We start from the raw sequence: 16,918 nt of genomic DNA on the forward strand, positions 1-16,918 counted from the left end.
CGCACCGACTCGAACACTCCTGACTGTTGAAAGGACAAGGCTCAGAAAATACGAATATGTCAAAAGTTTTATACAGCTTCGTGGAGCGGGCCAAGGCCCCCCTAGATCTCGAGGCCCTAAGCTTAAGCTTGTCTAGCTTATACGTAAATCCGGCCCTGTGTTTACCACTCTATCTACTTGAGTTGCCAGTTTTAGGGAATTATAGTCCTCTCAGCGCATCAATGCTGTTAAGGGTCACGTCATTAATTTACCCCATACATTTAGATATTAGATTAGATATAATTTATTGCCACACAGCCAGGCTGGTGGAAATTTGGGTTGTCTGCAGCGATACAATAATAAAGAACACACAACCACAATAAAACTGTAACTGTGGAAGGCACAACATTTGGCCAGTCTTCCTCCATTTCCCCCCCGTGGTCAGGACCAGAGTCCAGAGTCAGTCCAGGATCGGCTCTGCCTCACCGGAGACCGCGGCTTTAAGTTGTTGTAGGCCGCAGACCGGCGGTCAATATTTAAGTCCCCGCCGCAGCCAGAAGCACCGTAGACTGCAGGGCCGGCGGTCGAAGCTCCCCTCCAGGGGTGATGGTAAGTCCATGCCGGACCCGCGGTAGAAGTCGGCCGCGGGCTGGCAGTGATGGCTTCTTCTTCCCCCGGGTCCCCAACGTGAGATCCCGGGCTGTAGACGCCGCACCAGCTGGAGCTCTGCAGACCGCGGCTTCAGGCTGCGACTTCAGGCTGCCGGCTGCCCCGGGCCAGCGAAACGGAGCGCTCCCCTCCAGCGAGCCCCAGCGAGGGCTCACCCGCTCCACGCCGAGAGTCCACGCTGCGCCCGCCGCTGAAGCCCCGGGCGCGTCTCCGGGAAAGGCCGCGTCGATCCTTGATGTTAGGCCACGGGGGAGGCGACCTGGAAAAACTCGCCTCTCCGTGGAGGAGGCGACCGAAGCGGTTCCCCCTTACCCCCCACACCACCCCCCACACAAAACACACAAAGAAACATTAAATACAGACTTTAAAACATACTAAAAAAATAAAAAAAAGTTGAAAAACTGACGAGCTGCATGACATGGCTGCTGCCAGAGCAGCGCCCCCTCCGAATTGTTTTAGGGAATTATAGACCTCTCAGCGCATCAATGCTGTTAAGGGTCACGTCATTAATTTACCCCATACATTTGACCTCCCAAAGTGCAATACTTCACACTTGCTTGGATCAAACTCCATTTGCCATTTCTCCACCTGCTGATCTATAACCCGCTGTATATTTTGACAGATTTTCTCACAGACCGCAACCCCAGCAATGTTTGTGTCATCTGTAAGTTTGCTAACCAACCCATCGATGTTTGCGTCCATTATGCACATCACAAACAGCAGAGGTGCCAGCGCAGATCACTGCAGAACTCCTCTGGTCACAGACCTCCAGCCAGAATATTGTCCATTCACCCCAACCCTCTGTCTTCTATCAGTAAGCCAGTTCTGAATCCATATGACCAAGTCACTGTTAATCTTGTGCATTGTAATCTTCTGGAACAGCCTACCATGGGGGACTTTATCAAATGCCTTATTAAAATCCATGTAGACAATACCCACCGCCCTACCCTCATCGATCACCTGTGTCACTCCCTCAAACAACTCGATCAAGTTAGTAAGACATGATCTGTCAAATACAAAGCCATGCTGACTGTCCTTAATTAACCCATTCTCTTCTAAATGGGAATAAATCCTATCCCAAAGAATCTTCTCCAAAAGCTTCCTGACAAAGCATTCTGCTTCGTGGAAACTGATGCTCGTTTAGTACCTCGCCAATGTTTTCAGACTCCAAGCACTCCTCCTTTATCCGTGAGCAGTCCTGCCTTCTCCCTGGTTACCCTCTTGGTTTTAATGCAGGTGCAAAAACCTTTAGGATTTTCTTTAATCTGACCCATGAAAGCCATCTTGTGACCACTTTTGATCCTTCTAATAGCCCGTTTGAATTATTTCTTCCTTTCTTTATATTCTTCAAAACCCATGTCTGATTCTATCATCTTAAACCATGGTGCACTTCCTTTTTCTTTTTGACCTAATGAACAATCTTTCACATCATCCAATTTCCATTACTTTGCCATCTGTAACCCTCTTCCTTACTGGAACATGCGAGTTCTGAACATCGATCAACTGGTCTTTAAATGACTCCCATCATGGGAAGGATATTGTGGCTTTGGGAAAGGTGCAGAACAGGCTTACCATTAGGCTGGATTAGAAGACATTAGCTAAAAGAGATTGTATAAATTTGTATTGTTTCCATACTGTATCTCTAAGCTAAACTAACACACAGCTAATAATAAAATTATCTGGAAAAAGGATGTTGCTTAACATGACATTACATGGTACGTTTCTGTTGAGGAAATTGACTTGGAGGAAAATTAAAGGAAAAACGGAGACTGAGTTTCGGTTCAAGAGGCTTTATTGCATGATATCATGGAGAGATGCCGGGAGTTAACTGCTCACCAGTTCTTTGCCTTTGCAGCAGAATTACCCAAATTAGCTTTGCAGCAGAAGTTATACAGGGCAGTAAATAACTTTTTTTTTCTGTTAGATACAATTATACGAAAATATACTTCATCCTTGGCTACATGTTTTCCTGTTATTACTATCTACAACATGGGTATTAATTATTTCATTAGTTATAACATACTTTTTGTTTATATTAATCTTATTCAACAACGGATGGTAATACGTCAAACATAATACCTGGGCATGTGGACATTATTCTATCTCATTTTTCAAGCAGACTGCCACTGCCTCCTCCCCGAGACAATCATAAGTTCCCATTGTCTGCAACATTTCTGTAGTACCAGTGGCAGGGGGCGTGGGTGGTCCACCCAACTATTGCTGTTGTGTTTTGTTTATCAACGCTACGCATTCCCAGACAGAAAACACAGGAAGGAGTCAATTCTAGGAGATAACGTGTCTGAAACTTATTTTGCACGATTCACATGATCTTCTCTGCAGCTAGTCAACAAGAGATGCCAATTGCCACATCCGCACACCCTTTTGTAACCTTATTTAATTCCAACCATAATTAGGTAAATGTAGATTTTAATTTTTCTACAATTTCAAAGAGAAGGAGGAAGTTTCCCCGAAGTAATATTCTTCACTCAATAAAAGTATGATTTAATCATTGGAAAAACAAAAGTCTTGAAACCGTCAGAGGAGAAGTGCCATTTATAGAATGCAGAAGAATCAGGGTACAGCTGCAACAAGATAAATCAGTTTAATGCATTCAGCAGGAATGGTGTGGAAAGGAGGACTTGAGATTCAGGGAAATTTGAATCTTTTTCAGGTGCGAGGGAGGTCTGTACAAAGAATTGGGCTGCTTGTCTGAGAGCAATGCCTTTGATGAGAGGTTAAGTTAGTTAACATTGTGTATTTGTGGGGATCCACACACAGCAGCAAAATGAGGAACTGGATGAAGCACCAGAATAAAATGAACAATATTAACAAGGCGAAACAAACAGCATTAGAATAAAGAATAGTCCAGATAAAGAGCCGTCAGGAGATAAATATAAACAGATTAGGATGAATTTTGAAATGCACATGCACTAACTTGAGTGATGTGACAACTATGGTTGGGGAGTTACACCTTACATGAGGTTATGATCCAATGGCAAAATTTTGCTTCTTAAACAGCCTGGGATCAACAATGATCTGCTTTCACTCTGGTTTTGTGGGTTCCAAGATGGCTAAAGTAAAAAAAGTCTCTTCCAGAGATGGAACAGGGAGTGGCTGAACAGGAACGTGGGTCTTAGAGCATGGAAATAAGCCCTTTGTCCCAATTCATCTATGCTGAGCAAGATGCCCCATCTATGCTAGTCACATCTACCCATGTTTGACCCATAAACCTCTAAACCTTTCCTATCCATCTGCCTGTCCAAATGTTTTTTAAATCTTCTTATAGTACCTCCACTGGCAGCTTGTTCCATAAACTCACTATCCTCTGTGTGAAAATTGAATTGAATTGAATTGAATACATTTTATTAGCCAAGTATGTGTACATACAAGGAATTTGCCTTGGTGCTTTGCTCGCAAGTAACCACACGATATACAGTAGACAATTAAAAATAAAACATTATGATTTAAACATGTGAAGAATGAAAAAAAATGCCAGAGCACAAGGAGGCTACAGACTTTTGGCTGTTGAGTAGAGCTACTGCTCGTGGAAAAAAAGCTGTTTTTATGTCTGGCTGGGGCGGCTTTGACAGTCCCGAGTCGCCTTCCAGGGGGAAGTCCTTCAGAGTTTGTGGCCAGGGTGAGAGTGGTCAGAGATGATCTTACCCGTTCCCTTCCTGGCCCTTGCAGTGTACAGTTCGTCGATGGAGGGGGGGGTGGGAAGGTTGCAGTTAACAACCTTCTCGGCGGATCGAACGATGCGCTGCAGCCTCCGGATGTCATGCTTGATGGCTGAGCCAAACCACACCATGATGGAGAAGGTGAGGCCAGACTGTATGATGGCAGTATAAAACTAAACCATCATTGCCTGTGGCAGATTGTGTTTTCTCAGCTGCCGAGGGAAGTACATCCTCTGTTGGGTCTTTTTGATTGTGGAGTCCCTGGAGATGATGGTTCCAAGGAACTTAAATAACTCCACAGATGTGACTGTGGTGTTGTTGATGGTGAGTGGGGGGAGGGGAGGGGGAGCTCTCCAAAGGTCTACAATCAATTCCACCGTGTTAAGAGCATTGAGGTCCAGGTTGTTGCGATGGCACAGGACGCCAGCTGTGTCACTTCCTGTCCGTAGGCAGATTCCTCCCCATCCTGGATCAGTCCAATTGTGTCATCCGAAAACTTGAGAAGCTTGACAGGGGAGTCTATGGAAACCTATGTCCTCTGGTTCTTGATTGCCCTATCCTGGGAAAAATATTGTATGCCTTTATTACGCACCATCATGACTTTATAGTATAAGATGACTCCTAGTCTGCCCAACCTCTCCCTATAGGGGGGTTGCACGTAAGGTCACTGGGTCATAGGGCTTGACGCACGGAGCCGGTAAATCCATCTGGAGGACACCCGTCACTTCCGGTATATGTTATTAATGCTAAAAACGCGTACTTTCCTACCTGTTAAAAAACGCCAAAATGTTGAAGTTTTGCGCTGAAAAAAATTGTGGGAGTCGGGGTACGCGTGAGAGACATGTACCCAACTTCAGAATTCCAAAAGTGAAGCGAAATGAAGGTAAAGAGAAGCGAGAACTGAAGGGACAACAACAGCTAAAATGCTTGGTAAACATTGGCTGTGCAGATATCGGAATTGAAAATATTGGGAATTATCGAGTTTGCTCACTGCATTTCATCAAGTAAGGCATTATTTGTGTTTTTTCTTGATTCCTTTGGTATCTAAAAATTCTCAGAAGTGATAAATCTGGCTGTAAATTTTTCTTCAGATGCGTTTTCATTTTGTATGTAAAAACCCACTTGGGAACCATGGGCGATTAAATAAAATTACAGACAGATTTATCAATTCTGAAACTTTTTAGATGCCAAAGGAATCAAGAAAAAACACCTTAGTTGATGAAATGCAGTGAGCAAACGGCCAATGTTCGCCAAGCACTTTGGCTGTTGTTGTCCCTTCAGCTCTCGCTTTTATCTACCGTCATTTCTTCTCACTTTTGGAATTCTGAAGTAGGCTAAATGTCTCACACGCTTATCCCGATTTCCATAATTATTTACAGCGCAAAAATTGACAATTTCAGCGGGTTTTAACGGGCCCGCTACGCTGGAAACAATGGTAAGTGCCTACCTGCAGTACATCGCGTGTAATCCATTTGGAGTAGCGTAGCAACAGTACGGGTCATGGGTCGTGACCCGACTGCCGTGAAACCTCCCTATAATATAAGTCTGAAGAAGGGTTTCGGCCCGAAACGTTGCCTATTTCCTTCGCTCCATAGATGCTGCTGTACCCACTGAGTTTCTCCAGCATTTTTGTGTACCTTCTCCCTATAGGGTGATTTCATGAAAGGTCACCGGGTCATAGGTCTTCACACACGGAGCCGCAAAATCCAACTGGGGTACATACGTCACTTCCAGTACATGTTATTGATGCTAGAAACGCGTACTTTCAAACCTGTTAAAAACCGCGAAAACGGTTAGTTTTTGCGCTGTAAATAACTGTGCCAGTCGGGGTGACCGTGAGACACAGCTATCCTACTTTAGAGTTCCAAAGATTAAGAAAAACGAAGGTAAAGAGAAGAGAGAGCTGAAGGAGCAACAACAGCGGAAGTTGTTGGCCGTGCAGATATAAAGATAGAAAATATCGGGAATTATCGCGTTTGCTCACTGCATTTCATCAAAAGTAAGGCATTATGTTTTATCTTTATTAATTTGTTATATAAAAAGTTTTAAAAGTGAAAAATCCATCATTAAAATTGCAAAATCTTCCATGGTTCTCAGGTGGGTTTTAACATGCTAAAAGAAAATGCTTCTGAAGCTATATTTACCATTTAAATAATCGTAAACCATAAATGCGTTTTGAAATGAATTTTACTCAATGCAAGCTAAGGAATGGGATAATTGTCAGCTGTTAATTGGACAAAATCAGGACATTTTATTATTATTATCCAATTAACAGCTGACAATTATCCCATTCCTTAGCTTGCATCTGAGTAAAATTCATTATTTTATATCTTATATCTTAAACGCATTATGGTTTACGATTATTTAAATGGTAAATGTAGCTTCAGAAGCATTTTCTTTTTGCATGTTAAAACCCACCTGAGAACCATGGAAGATTTTGCAATTTTAATGATGGATTTTTCACTTTTAAAACTTTTTATATAACAAATTAATAAAGATAAAACATAATGCCTTACTTTTGATGAAATGCAGCGAGCAAACGCGATAATTCCCGATATTTTCTATCTTTATATCTCCACGGCGAATGTCCGCTAACCACTTCCGCTGTTGTTGGCCCTTCAACTCCCTCTTGTCTTTACCTTCGTTTTCTTTATCTTCTGGACTGTAAAGTTAGATAATTGTGTCTCGCGGTCACCCCGACTGGCACAGTTATTTACAGCTCAAAAACCGGCCGTTTTCGCGGTTTTTAACGGGTGTGAAAGTTCGCGTTTTCAGCATCAATAACATGTACCGAAAGTGACGTTTGTACCCCAGTTAAATTTTGCGGTCACGTGGGTGAGGATCTATGATCCAGTGACCTTTCGTGAAATCACCCTATAATACATTCCCTGGAGTCCTGGCAATATCCTCACAAATATTTCCTGCACTTTTTGTGTGTAGCTTATGCAGTGGTATGCTCTCTCTTTTAGCTTTCATGGAGTCTTTATGTGCTCCTAAGACATGGTGCTGAGATGGTCAATACCTTCCAGAATGCAGATTTCCTCGTAGTCTCTAGTAGTCATGGGCCCAGGAATCAGTTGCTTTGAGTGATCCCTCAAGGAAACGTCCAACGCCGGCCGCAGCCCCCCCGCGCGTCACTCCCCTGGCAACGTCCAACGCCGGCCGCAGCCCCCCCGCGCGTCACTCGCCTGGCAACGTCCAACGCCGGCCGCAGCCCCCCCGCGCGTCACTCGCCTGGCAACGTCCAACGCCGGCCGCAGCCCCCCCGCGCGTCACTCCCCTGGCAACGTCCAACGCCGGCCGCAGCCCTCCCCCGCGCGTTACTCGCCTGGCAACGTCCAACGCCGGCCGCAGCGCCCCCCCCCCCCCCCCCCGGGCCCGGCGGTAACCCCTGGCAACGGCTAACACAGGCCGGTGCTCCCGGCGGTAACCCCTGGCAACAGCTAACGCCGGCCGCCAGCATGGCGCACAAGTACGACACGCTCCTCGCCGAGAAATCCGCTTTGAACATAATTCTTCCTGACAAGAATCCGCTTCTTCAGCCCTGGTGAGTGAGGACCCACACCCGGTCAGCGCCCTGCGCTTGGTTTGTGGGGCGCAGATTTAACTCGGATTTTTGCTTGTGAAATGCTGTGGTGAAGGGGTTAAGATCCAGCGTTAGACAGACATACCTCTGAAATTAAGGCGAAGCGATTCTTCTTCCACGCTAGCTAATTAAAACGTAACTAAGATTGTTTTAAATGGCAATTGTAATCCGGAAACTACAGGATTGTTGTTAAAACTCAGCTGATCATAATGCTTTAAATCTTTATTAGACTGATCCTAGTTCCACGGCAGGGACTTTTTAACATTTGATGTATTAAAATCATGTTTTAGTGCATTGATGAAGTATGATTTCAATGATTTTTGTTTGAAGTATTTTTAAGAGGTAACTTTTTAAGGGATAACTTTTTCCACACAAAGGGTGGTGGGTGTATGGAACAAGCTGCCAGAGGAGGTGGTTGAGGCAGGGTATCCCAACATTTAAGAAACAGTTAGACTAATACATGGATAGGACAGGTTTGGAGGGATATGGACCAAAAACAAGTAGTGTAGCTGGGACATGTTGGCGGGTGTGGGCAAGTTGCGCCGAAGGGCCTGTTTTCACACTGTATCACTCTATGACAATATTATACCTCCACCATGTATGAATGCTTCAAAATCAAGTGGTCGAGTTTTATTGCCATATACTCAAGCATAGAAACATAGGAAATAGGTGCAGGAATAGGCCATTCGGCCATTCGAACCAGCACTGCCATTCAATATGATCATGGCTGTTCATCTAAAATCAGTACCTCTTTCCTGTTTTCCCCCCATATCCCTTGATTTCACTAGCCCCAGGAGCTAAATGTAGCTCTCTTGAAAACATCCAGTGAATTGGCTTCCACTGCCTGTGGCAGAAAATTCCACAGATTCACAACTCTCTGGGTGAAGAAAGTTTGTCCTCATCTCAGTCCTAACTGCCCCCCCCCCCCCTTTATTCTTAAAGAGTGACCCCTGGTTCTGAACTCCCCCAACATCGGGAACATTTTTCCTGCTGTTAAAGTAAGTGAAAATCTAACAGGCAAGCAGGATGCTTTCTCCAACCACCCCCATTTGAATGCCACTATCTTCCACCGTTTCTACCCAGTGCTTGGTACCTACTTCCAGCAGCCACTGGTTGTCCTCCAGGATGCACTGAGACGCAGCCTGAAGGGCCTGTCCCACTTAGGCGATCTTTTATAGACAATAGACTATAGACAATAAGTGCAGGAGTAGGCCATTCGGCCCTTCGAGCCATTCAATGTGATCATGGCCGATCATCCCCAATCAGTACCCCGTTCCTGCCTTCTCCCCATATCCCCTGACTACGCTATTTTTAAGAGCCCTATCTAGCTGTCTCTTGAAAGCATCCAGAGAACTCGCCTCCACCTCCCTCTGAGGCAGAGAATTCCACAGACTCACCACTCTCTGTGAGAAAAAGTGTTTCCTTGTCTCCGTTCTAAATGGCTTACTCCTTATTCTTAAAATTTGGCCCCTGGTTCTGGACTCCCCCAACATCGGGAACATGTTTCCTGCCTCTAGCGTGTCCAAGCCCTTAACAATCTAATACATTTCAATGAGATACCCTCTCATCCTTCTAAACTCCAGAACCCAGCTGCTCCATTCTTTCAGCATATGACAGTCCCGCCATCCCGGGAATTAACCTTGTAAACCTACGATGCACTCAATAGCAAGAATGTCCTTCCTCAAATTAGGGGACCAAAACTGCACACAATACTCCAGATGTGGTCTCACTAGGGCTCTGTACAAATGCAGAAGGACCTCTTTGCTCCTATATTTGATTCCTCTTGTTATAAAGGCCAACATGCCATTCGCTTTCTTCACTGCCTGCTGTACCTGCATGCTTACTTTCATAGACTGATGTACAAGGACCCCCAGATCCTGTTGTACTTCCCCTTTTCCCAACTTGACGGCATTTAGATAGTAATCTGCCTTCCTGTTTTTGCTACCAAAGTGGATAACCTCACATCTATCCGCATTAAACTTCATCTGCCATGCATCTGCCCACTCCCCCAACCTGTCCAAGTCACCCTGCATTCTCATAGCATCCTCCTCACAGTTCACACTGCCACCCAGCTTTGTGTGATCTGCAAATTTGCTAATGTTACTTTGAATCCCTCATCGAAATCATTCATGTATATTGTAAATAGCTGTGGTCCCAGCACCGAGCCTTTTGGTACCCCACTAGTCACTGCCTGCCATTCTGAAAGGGACCCGTTAATCCCTACTCTTTGTTTCCTGTCTGCCAACCACTTCTCTATCCATATCAGCACTCTACCCCCAATAACATGTGCCCTAATTTTGCCAACTAATCTCTTATGTGGGACCATATCAAATGCTTTCTGAAAGTCCAGGTACACTCATCCACTGGCTTTCCCTTGTCCAATTTCCTAGTTACATCTTCAAAAAATTCCAGACGATTAGTCAAGCATGATTTTCCCCTTTGTAAATCCATGCTGACTCGGACCGATCCTGTTACTGCTATCCAAATGTTCAGCTATCTCATCTTTTGTAATTGACTCCAGCATCTTTCCCACCACCGATGTCAGAGTGAATCCCACCGCAAACTGGTCTATAATTCCCTGTTTTCTTAAAAAGTGGGATAACATTAGCTACCCCTCAATCCACAGGAACTGATCCTTTTGGGCGACTACAAACGACAGTGGCAACAATTTTTGCTGTCAGAGGTTGTCGTAGGTTGTCGCGAGGTGTTGAAGGTGAATGCTAGTAAAACTAGTCCCTGACAGTCACCTAAAGAGTCGCCTCAGTGGGACAGGCCCATAAGTGCATGGCAATAGCGTAGATCAGGGGGGCCATGACCAGCTGTGTCACTCGTTGTCCAGCCCACTCTCCGTCACTGATAGACACTAAAAGCCAGAGTAACATCCAATTTCCTCTCTGTGTCTGTGGAACTACTCCAAGCACCAGAGGGCCATTGTTCTGCGGCGCTGCTCGATACGTGATTGGCTTTGTGGAGATCAGAGCCAGATGTCACCGTGTCCCAGCACTCGGCCCTACACAGCCCTGCTAGCCGGACAGGGTTCAGTTTAGAGATACAGCGCGGCAATAGGCCCTTGGGCCCACTGAGTCCACACCGACCAGCGATCCCCGCACATTAACACTATCCTACACACAATAGGGACAATTTACACTTATACCAAGCCAATTAACCAGACATTCAGTCTGAAGAATGGTCTCAACCCGAAACGTCACCCATTCCTTCCCTCCAGAGATGCTGTCTGTCCCTCTGAGTTACTCCAGCACTTTGTGTCTATTGGTTTAAACCAGCATCTGCAGTTCGTTCCTACACGTGTACCTGTCCAAATGCCGTTTAAATGTCATTGTGGTAATTTCAAGTGTAGAATGAAGACAAGAGTGTTTAATTGTCGCGTGCAGCAACATCAGAACAATACAATACAATACAATACAATTTATTTGTTATCATTTGAACCTCTTGAGGTTCAAACAAAATTTGGTTTCTGCAGTCATACATACAAGAAAAAGAACCATGACACAACACAATTTACACAAACATCCATCACAGTGAATCTCCTCCTCACTGTGATGGGAGGCAAAGTCTTATCTCTCCCCTGCACTCCTCCCGATGTCAGAGTCAAAGCCCCCAGCGGGCGATGGTAAGTGTCCCGCGGCCATTAAAGCCGCGCCGGGCGATGCAAGGCCGCGCTCCGGGTCTTGGTGTTGGAGCCCCCGGCAGGCGCTGCAAGTCTCGCGGCCGTTAAAGCCGCGCCGGGCGATGTAAGGCCCTACTCCAGGTACTTTTCAACCCCGCAACTCGGGCGGGAAAAGTCGCCGTTGTGGAAGCCCCGAAAAGCGGTCTCCCACCAGGGACCCGCCCACAGTGCTAGGCCCCAACGACAACGGAGACCCGACAAAGAAAAGGTCGGGTTCTCCGTACAGGGAAAAGATTTTAAAGTTTCCCCCACCCCCCCGCCCCCCACACACATACTCAGTTAAAAAAACCCCACTATAACTACATTTAAACGCGCCCAAAAAAAAAATAGATAGACGGACTGCAGAGGCCGCTGCGACGTGAGTCGCGCCGCCCACTCTCAGTTGCTGCACCTTAACAGGTCGGTTAAAGCAACAACACACAGATACATGTAAATAGATTGATTTAGTTCACTATTGCCATCTGTAGCAAGGTACAGGGAAAAGCTTTTGTTGCGGCTATCCGGTAAATGCAAGCAAGCCGCTCACAATGTTCAGATAAAGGAGAATGGGCGCAACATATATAATCAATAATACAATGGATTAATAATCAGTAATATTGGGAAACCCTCCCGGCATATCAGCGGAGGCCCAAATATTAGCATTACAATTAATGCCCCACAGTGCCAGAGACCCGGGTTCGATCCTGGTCTCGAGTGCTGGCTGCGTGGAGTTAGCACGTTCTCCCTGTGACCGAGTGGGTTGCCTCCGGGTGCTCCGGTTTCCTCCCACATCCCAAATACGTGCGGGTTTGTAGGTTAATTGGCCCTCTGTAAATTGCCCCCTGGTGTGTAGGCAGTGGATGAGAAAGTGGGATAACATAGAACCAGTGTGAACGGGTGATCGATTGTCGGCATCGACTCGAGGGGCCGAAGGGCCTGTTTCCACGCTGTATCTTTGAACTAATTATAATATTGAACAAATCAAGACTTACCTATCGGATTTGAACATGAACAATATTCTCCCAAGGTGGCAAATTATTTGAATGGCATTTACTGCATAATCCCTGAGGTTATTCTTTGTAAAGTAAGGGCAAAGTTCATCTCTACAAGTTTCATTTTCTGAAATTAATTTGTAGTTTATATTTACCATCTTGCCTTTGCTTATTTGTTCCCGTGATACATGAATCCAAGACTTACATTTAAAGATGAACAAAATATCAATTTATAGACAGATATCAACTAATTTCCCCGATTGAGTATGAATATCGATTTCTTTCCTTCCCTCCCGCCTCCGAGTGGTATTAGCTTCAAAGTCGTCTTGTTGGGTCTCATTGTGTGAAAAGGAACTGCAGATGCCTGTTTAAACCAAAGAGAGACACAACATGCTGGAGCAACTCAGCGGGACAGGCAGCATCTCTGAAGAGAAGGAATGGGTGACGTTTCAGGTCGAGACGCTTCTAAAGATTTTGGGTCGAGACCCTTAAGGGCCTGTCCCACTTTCACGACCTAATTCACGACCTTTTTTACTCGTGGACATTTTTCATCATGCTAGAAAAAACGCCCAACCTACTTGATGCCACGAGTACCTATGACTAACATCACGGCCTGCTACGACCTACCTACGACCTCCTACGACCTTCTGGCGACCATGCTGCGGGTATGATTCAAGGGCAAACTCGGCAGAGGTCGCGAATTAGGTCGTGAAAGTGGGAAAGCTTTAGAAGGGTCACGACCAGAAACATCACCCATTTCTTCTCTCCAGAGATGCTGCCTGATCCATGCCGATCAACAGGGCAAATTCAGCGGGGGAGCAATGCTTCCGACGCCTCTGATGGCCCGGGACTTGCACTGAGGCTGCTCCATGGCCAGAGCTGCAGCGAGCGACTCGCCAGCCCGGCAAACACTCGCCAGCCCGGCAAACACTCACCAGCTCCGGCTCCCTGTCCACCCCTTCCCCCGCCGCTGCTTCTGCTTCCATCCCTCCCTCTGCCCCGGCTCTCCAACACCCGCGGCCCATGCAGTTTTGAAATTCTCGTTGATCACAGAATTTCTCACGACAGAGCATGAGAAATTTGTGATCAGCGTGAGAGCTTGAGAATTTGTCGATATGCTCACGCTCAATGCGTGAGAGTAGGCAGCCCTGTTAGCATTATAATTGACCAAAAATAACTTGCTGCTGAGGCTTTTCTTTGCACAGATCAAATACTTTGTGCTGATCATTTTTTTGCCACTGTTTAAGAAAGAACTGCAGATGCTGGAAAAATCGAAGGTAGACAAAAAAGTTGGAGAAACTCAGCGGGTGAGGCAGCATCTATGGAACGAAGGAATAGGCGACCTTTCCGATCGAGACCCTTCTTCAGACTGAAGTTGGGGGGGCGGGAAAAAAAAGGAAGAGGCGGAGAGAAGGGGAAAGAAGAGGGAAAGAAGGGGAGAGAAGGAGGGGGGAGGGAGGGGGGGGGAGAAGGGGAGAGAAGGGGGGGGGGGGGGGTGAGAAGGAGTGGAGACAGTTTTAAGAAGTTTAATAAAGTTAGCGGGCATTTTACCTTCCGGCGGATCTTCTAGGTCCTGAAAACCAAATGCTGAAAACTCCAATGAGCCAATCAAAATGGCCGGTCATCGAAGGAGATTGCCTTCGACTGCCTGTAAGTAAATAGCAACCCCACTCCACTGGCTTCGACCAAACGGCAACCTATTTTTAGTGGAGGCCGGTTTTGAATTTGTTGAAATAATCGCAGGAACATAGAAGAAGCCTCGACTACCGGAAACCACTTTCGACCATTAGGAAGAGTGACCAAAACCTCCGGGAACCTCACGGAAACCTTGGGTGGGGCGCAAGGTCACCGGAGATTTCCGTTCAGGTTTCCTAAGTGGGACAGGGGCTTAAGTAGTTAATTACTTCAGCACTAATGCACATATGCTTGATATTATGTTGATAAATTATTCTAAACACTTCCTCACATATCCAAAGATTCTTCACCTCCCTTGAGGTTGTTCCCAGACCATCTGCCGGATACACGGATAGTGCTGGATCTCCTGTAATATCTTAACCACTATTACCTGGAATACTTTTGGTGATAGTTTAAGTACATATGGTATAAGAGTACAATCCCTTGTGGATATTATGCCAAATAATGTCTGATTCATGATTAAATCTCACCAGATCCATTCGTCTGTCTTAGGTTAGCCAATTACTCCATGGCACTCATCAATACCCAGTGTTGGTTTTATTTGTTTGACTTTTCTTCAGACTCAACTTGCAATGCATGTAATATCAGTTTTGCATTACAAGAGATGAGCTGACTTTTAATATAATAGATATTTGATGTTGATTGCCTTTAATACCTAAATAAATACATATACAGATCTTATATTGTTCCCGAAATGTCCTTGATGTTCTTCTGATGTAGGCACAAAATGCTGGAGTAGCGGGTCAGACAGCATCTCTGAAGAAAAGGTATAGGTGATGTTTCGGGTCTAGACCATTATCCAGTCTGAAGAAGGGTATCAAACCAAAATGTCACCTATTTCTTTTCTCCAGAGATGCTGCCTGACCTGCTGATTTACTTCAGCATTTTGCGTTTATCTTCGGTGTATACCAGCATCTGCAGATGCTTCCTACACATTCTTGTGATGTATTCAGGTTAAATACGTACATTTTTCAATCCATTCTTGTTACTCAGTCTGTATTTCCCTTATAAAGTAGGCTTGTGCACATAAATAGCCATTATAATTGGTCACCTTGCCTATTACTCACTCAAGGGAAGAACTAGTCCCACGTAAGATTATCTCCCAGTGTATGATCTAAGGACGGCACGGTGGCACAGTAGTGAAGTTGCTGCCTTTTAGTGCCAGTGACCCGGGTTTGATCCTGGCTATGGGTGCTTGTCGTATGGAGTTTATATATTTTCCCCATGACCTCCATGGGTTTTCCCCAGGTGCTCCAGTTTTCTCCCACACCCCAAAGACATACAGGTTTGTAGGTTTATTGGCTTGGTAAAATTGTAAATTGTCCCTAGTGTGTGTAGTATAGTGATAATGTGTGGGGATTGATGGTCGGCATGGACAAGGTGGGCCAAAAGGCCTGTTTCTCTAAGCTGAACTAAACTAAACGCACTAAGTCAGTAGTGCCACAACAATTTTTTTAGAACAACTTTTTCTTGCTAATTGGCTCTTCTGACCTTGATCATGGTCCTAAACATACAACTATCTATAATTTGCAACAGCACTGGGTTCAAATGGTTCTGCAGCTTTTATATGATTTGTAAAATGGGTCACTAATTGGCAAACTGACTTTTTTCCATGTCTTTGTCGACCGTTATATGTATCTTGCCTTATTTATATTAATAGGATTTCCTTCCTACATTTGCATGGCCCAATTCAAAATCTTTGAGTTCAGGACATAATAAAAACAATGCTTGTGTTTATGTATGGACATTTCACAGACTGCTGCTGGAATTTTCAACATACATGACTATATGACACAATCATTAAAGAAACAATTCTGATTCATAACCAGAATTACATCTACTACACTCGTAAATGCAGAATATGGTTTTGAGGAAGAGAGAAGATTGCTCCAGGCAGTAATAAAATTGAAAAGTTATTTCAATTTGTAGGTACAAGGAGAGATTAAAGACCAAGTATCTAAAGAAGAATCCAAAACTGCAGTCTGATGCTTTGAATGGACATAGATGGCGCTTCTTGAAAAGTGGGCTGGATGATTTTCGTGATGGATTACCACCATCGTCACAAGAGGATTTAGCCATAATACAGTATCAGAAAGGTGCCGGCCTTAGTCCCTCACTGGTGAATGTGACAGAAACTTTCAAGCCTGCCCAACGTGTATCAAAAAGGCTCACTAAATCACAAATATGTTATTCCAAGGCTTTACCATCACAACAGATTAGGAGGGAGCAGATTGAAGAGATTGAATATGGCTTGAGTCAGCATCCATTGGCTCTTTATCCACACCTGGAAGAAGGAGTGCCTCCAGAGGTAGGAAATAACTTGGAACAAAATTCTGCACTTTCCACATTAAATCTTTACTGAAAAGTAAATGTACTGTTTTTCACATGAAGGACATGTTATCTTCTCAAGTAATTATCCTCTACAAATCAGTTCTACTGCAATTTAGATTATTTGATTTTACAATGTAATGTATGATACGTAGACTGGTGATCTTATGTTACACTGAAGTTTATGCTGAAGTTTAAACACCTGGGAACAAGATTGAAGTGTCTTAGCATTCTGTAATGTACGAAAGGACGTTTACGATAATTTTTGTAGCTTTGAGTCTCGTTCTGCATTATTGAAGCTCCCTGTCAAATGTGCACAGGACTA

At 44.9% G+C, this 16,918-nt stretch overlaps 1 protein-coding gene across 2 annotated transcripts in view; it reads left to right on the forward strand.

Annotated features, from left to right (window-relative positions):
* Nucleotides 1-7,653: 7,653 nt before the first annotated feature.
* fam47e (family with sequence similarity 47 member E) overlaps nt 7,654-16,918 on the forward strand; it is a 32,228-nt gene continuing 22,963 nt past the window's right edge. Inside the window, exons 1-2 of one of the 2 annotated variants that reach the window (XM_033024658.1) lie at nt 7,654-7,872; nt 16,195-16,573. In XM_033024658.1, the coding sequence (XP_032880549.1) occupies nt 7,787-7,872; nt 16,195-16,573 (465 nt within the window). In that variant the 5' untranslated portion in view covers nt 7,654-7,786. The remainder of the gene's footprint in view (nt 7,873-16,194; nt 16,574-16,918) is intronic. The other variant, XM_033024666.1, reaches the window with a different exon arrangement.

Source organism: Amblyraja radiata, chromosome 1 (genome assembly GCF_010909765.2).
Source record: "Amblyraja radiata isolate CabotCenter1 chromosome 1, sAmbRad1.1.pri, whole genome shotgun sequence".
Lineage (NCBI taxonomy): Eukaryota > Metazoa > Chordata > Chondrichthyes > Rajiformes > Rajidae > Amblyraja > Amblyraja radiata.